This window comes from Microtus ochrogaster, chromosome 10 (assembly GCF_000317375.1).
Source record: "Microtus ochrogaster isolate Prairie Vole_2 chromosome 10, MicOch1.0, whole genome shotgun sequence".
NCBI lineage: Eukaryota > Metazoa > Chordata > Mammalia > Rodentia > Cricetidae > Microtus > Microtus ochrogaster.
In genome coordinates, this window is record NC_022016.1 from 73,963,973 (window position 1) to 73,967,282 (window position 3,310).

General features: G+C 51.1%; 1 protein-coding gene across 1 annotated transcript in view; it reads right to left on the minus strand.

Annotated features, from left to right (window-relative positions):
* Lexm (lymphocyte expansion molecule) overlaps nucleotides 1–3,310 on the minus strand; it is a 34,760-nt gene that overhangs the window by 23,128 nt on the left and 8,322 nt on the right. Inside the window, exons 6-7 of the mRNA XM_013348494.2 lie at nucleotides 2,115–2,252; nucleotides 1,889–2,032 (exon numbers count right to left, since the gene is read on the minus strand). Coding sequence (XP_013203948.1) covers nucleotides 1,889–2,032; nucleotides 2,115–2,252 — 282 coding nt within the window. The remainder of the gene's footprint in view (nucleotides 1–1,888; nucleotides 2,033–2,114; nucleotides 2,253–3,310) is intronic.

Sequence of the window (3,310 nt, forward strand, 5' to 3'; positions counted from 1 at the left end):
AGGCGGATCTCTGTGAGTTCGAGACCAGCCTGGTCTACAAGAGCTAGTTCCAGGACAAGCTCCAAAGCCACAGAGAAACCCTGTCTCGAAAAACCAAATAAATAAATAAATAAATAAATCCTCAGAATGGGCCGGCGGGACAGTCCAGTGAGGAAAGACATTTGCTTCAATAGAGTTGCTCTCTGACTTCCACACACGTGCCAGGGGTATGCATAAATACATACATACATATATACATACATACATACATACATACATAATAAATAGAGTGTTGTGGGTATTTATTTTGTTTTGGTTTTGAGATAGGATTTTACTATGTACCCTTGGCTAGCCTGGAATTTTCTGTACAGACCATGCTAGTCTCCAACTCACAGAGATACTGCCTCTGCCTCCAGAATGCTACCATTAAAGGCATATGAGATCATGCCCAGTTGGAAGGAAGGAAGGAAGGAAGGAAGGAAGGAAGGAAGGAAGGGAGGGAGGGAGGGAGGGAGGGAGGGAGGGAAAGGGAGGAAGGAAGGAAAGAAGGAAGGACATAAAAGAAAAGAAAGAAGAAAAAGAGAGAGAGAGAGGAGATAAAAATGAAAAACGAAACAAAAGGCAAGACCAGCCCACAGAATGACTGCCGTGAAGAGAATCCCACCGTGGTAACAATGGCTTGTACCCGAGGTTCCAGGACTAACACACGTACTACTCCGGTGTGGGACTCTGACGGCGGGGGAGGGATGGGGACAGAGCCCGCAGTGAAGGTGAAGCCTGAGCTCCTGAGTTCGATCCCTGGGACCCACCTGAGGGAAGGAGAGTGCTGACTCCTGTAAGTTTCACAAGCATGCCATGAACCAACCCAAATAAATAGACGAATGCACGTTTTAAAAGATTTATGGGTGTGCGTATCTATATCTGGCACAGGAGGCAGAGAGGATGCAGAAACTCCATATTTGCCTCTCCATTTTGCTGTGAACCTAAAATTGCCCTAAAACATAAAATCTGTAACAAAGAAGTTCAGCCTCGGCTGTAGTAGCAACAGGGATGGGGAAAATGGATGGGTTGGGGGAGGTGGTTTCCAAGGCCCTACTGTGCTGGGCACGTGGCCTTAGTGGCAGGTAGATCTGGGAGGCCCTAAGCTCAGCCACGTCATGGGACACAGGACAGTGACTGCTTACTACGTGGCTCATAGGTATTCCTACTTCACCCACCTCCTTCCCAAGCGCTGCTAACGCTGTCTGCCACCACAGTGGTCTCCCATTAGCTGCAGTTTTTATTCTGCTCCTGGCTGGTTGCACCTTTCTTTCTCCTCGACTGGAAGTTCCACACAGGCTACTTCCCTGCAACTAGACTGCAAACTGGACTAACCCTGCTCAGGCAGCGACTCCAAGGTGGAGACAGGACAAACAGGTCTGAACACATACTTGATCCCTCTAGCTGTAATCCTGAAGACAGCAAAACACGGAAAACTATGAAATCCTGTAGCAAGATTTTGATGAGGATTGGAAAGGGGTCTGGCAAGCTAAAAGGCTACCTCAGTCACCTCTCCCCTTCCACCCTGGGACTCTATTACCCAGAGCCCTGCCACTAACTGAGCTGGGAAATGTTTACAAACAGACACTGGCAGCTGACATAGCAGCCCTGCATGCTGGACCATCTGTATATGTGCAGTTAATGTTGGTATTGAGGAGAGAACGAACCATAGGATCTGATGTGCAAAACCGTGCTCTGGTCCCTGCTCTGACACAGGGAACTATATCCCACCCTGGCAGAGGCACACAGTCAACGAGGGGAGACCCCTCCTCCCAGCAACATGTGGCACACAGGACTTTGTTCCTGTGGCTAATCCATGAAGCCTGCCTGCCAGGGGGTGGAGCTCAGAGTCACCCACCCAGGCACATACCTGCATGGCATAATGTCCGTAGGGCATAGGCTTGCTTCGTTCACCAGAGAAAATGTCGTAGGGGCCACGAGTACCAGTGGATCGGTTCACGAAGCTCTCGATGCCACTTTTGATGGTGTAGGTACCAGGTCCCAGGCCACTGCCCTAGAGACAAGAGTGGTGGAGGTGCTTACAGGGGAGTGGCCAAGGTGGAATTTCAGCCTCCCAATGCCTGGTGGGGAGTTACCTGGTGAGACAAGGGTGGCGGCTTGTTGGACATCCTACACATAAGGCCCTCGGAATGTGAGCGGTTCCAAGCATTCTCCTCCAGCCGTGTGTATGGGTTACCCTTCTCCCCATAATTTCCAGGGCCTGGATAATAGTTCTGCAGGGCAGGAGACAGAAACGCAGAATTGTCAGGTCCCACTCTTCGTGTTGGTTCACCTGAGGAAGAGATGCCTGGGGTTTCGAATCTCAAGAGGAACAAGGTTTTCAGTTTGTGCCTGTGTTACCCACCCCGCCTCATGGCATCACCTGTGAGTGTCCCCCGGGGCTCATACCTTTAGCTCGAGGCCGGCTACATTGCTGCCTGGCTGAATTGCACCTGGTCTCCCTGCTCTGTTTGCTTACAATGTCTTCGTCCTTCAGAATGCCCCTTCCTACCCTTCAGTGGTGCAACCATGCCAACCCTGCAAGGATCCCCAGGCACCATCTCTCCTGGGACCCACACTCTCCTACCCAGCACACACACAGGCTGCTATTCTGTCGACCACACCTACAACTCTGTGACCGGCTTCCTCACTGTGCTGTGAACAGGCTGGGATGGGTGAACACCCCGAGTTCTGGGTTGGGGGACCCTAGGTTCTGCCTAGCTGGGGGAGCTTGGGCCTCAGAGCCGCATGGTCTGTGGGATTAACGTAGAGATGGTAATACTTCCCTGCAGGGAATGATGACAGAGTTGAATGTCTGCAAAGACCTCTGCCCAGGGCCTGGCACCTAGTAGGTCCCATCACACAAGTGAGGGTGAGGTGACTGTGGCTAGTATCAGAGGCCTGGATTAGCTTCTAGATAGTTTTAGAAGTGCAATGAGCAGAGTTAATTTGTGGTGCAGGGAGATGGAGCTTGTCTTGAGTGATATACATCTTTTAGCCACATGGGGGCACTGCTGCTACGCAGATGATGCAACCCATCTCTCCTCTGGGCTCAGCAACCAAACCCTAGGGGAGCCAGACCTAGCAGAGGAGGTGGGCCTGTGCATGCAAAATCAAGCCACTATGAGGATAAGATCTGTCTGTCTCCAGAAAAATCAGATGGGTCTTGCTTCCTCCCGTGGCTCAGAGTGTAGGTGGCGTGTTCTGGAGAAAACCCCATTGTTAGGAGACTGGACCCCTAACTGTGCTGACTTGCTCCAAAGCCTTAACAGCAGCCAGAAAAAAAAGCAAG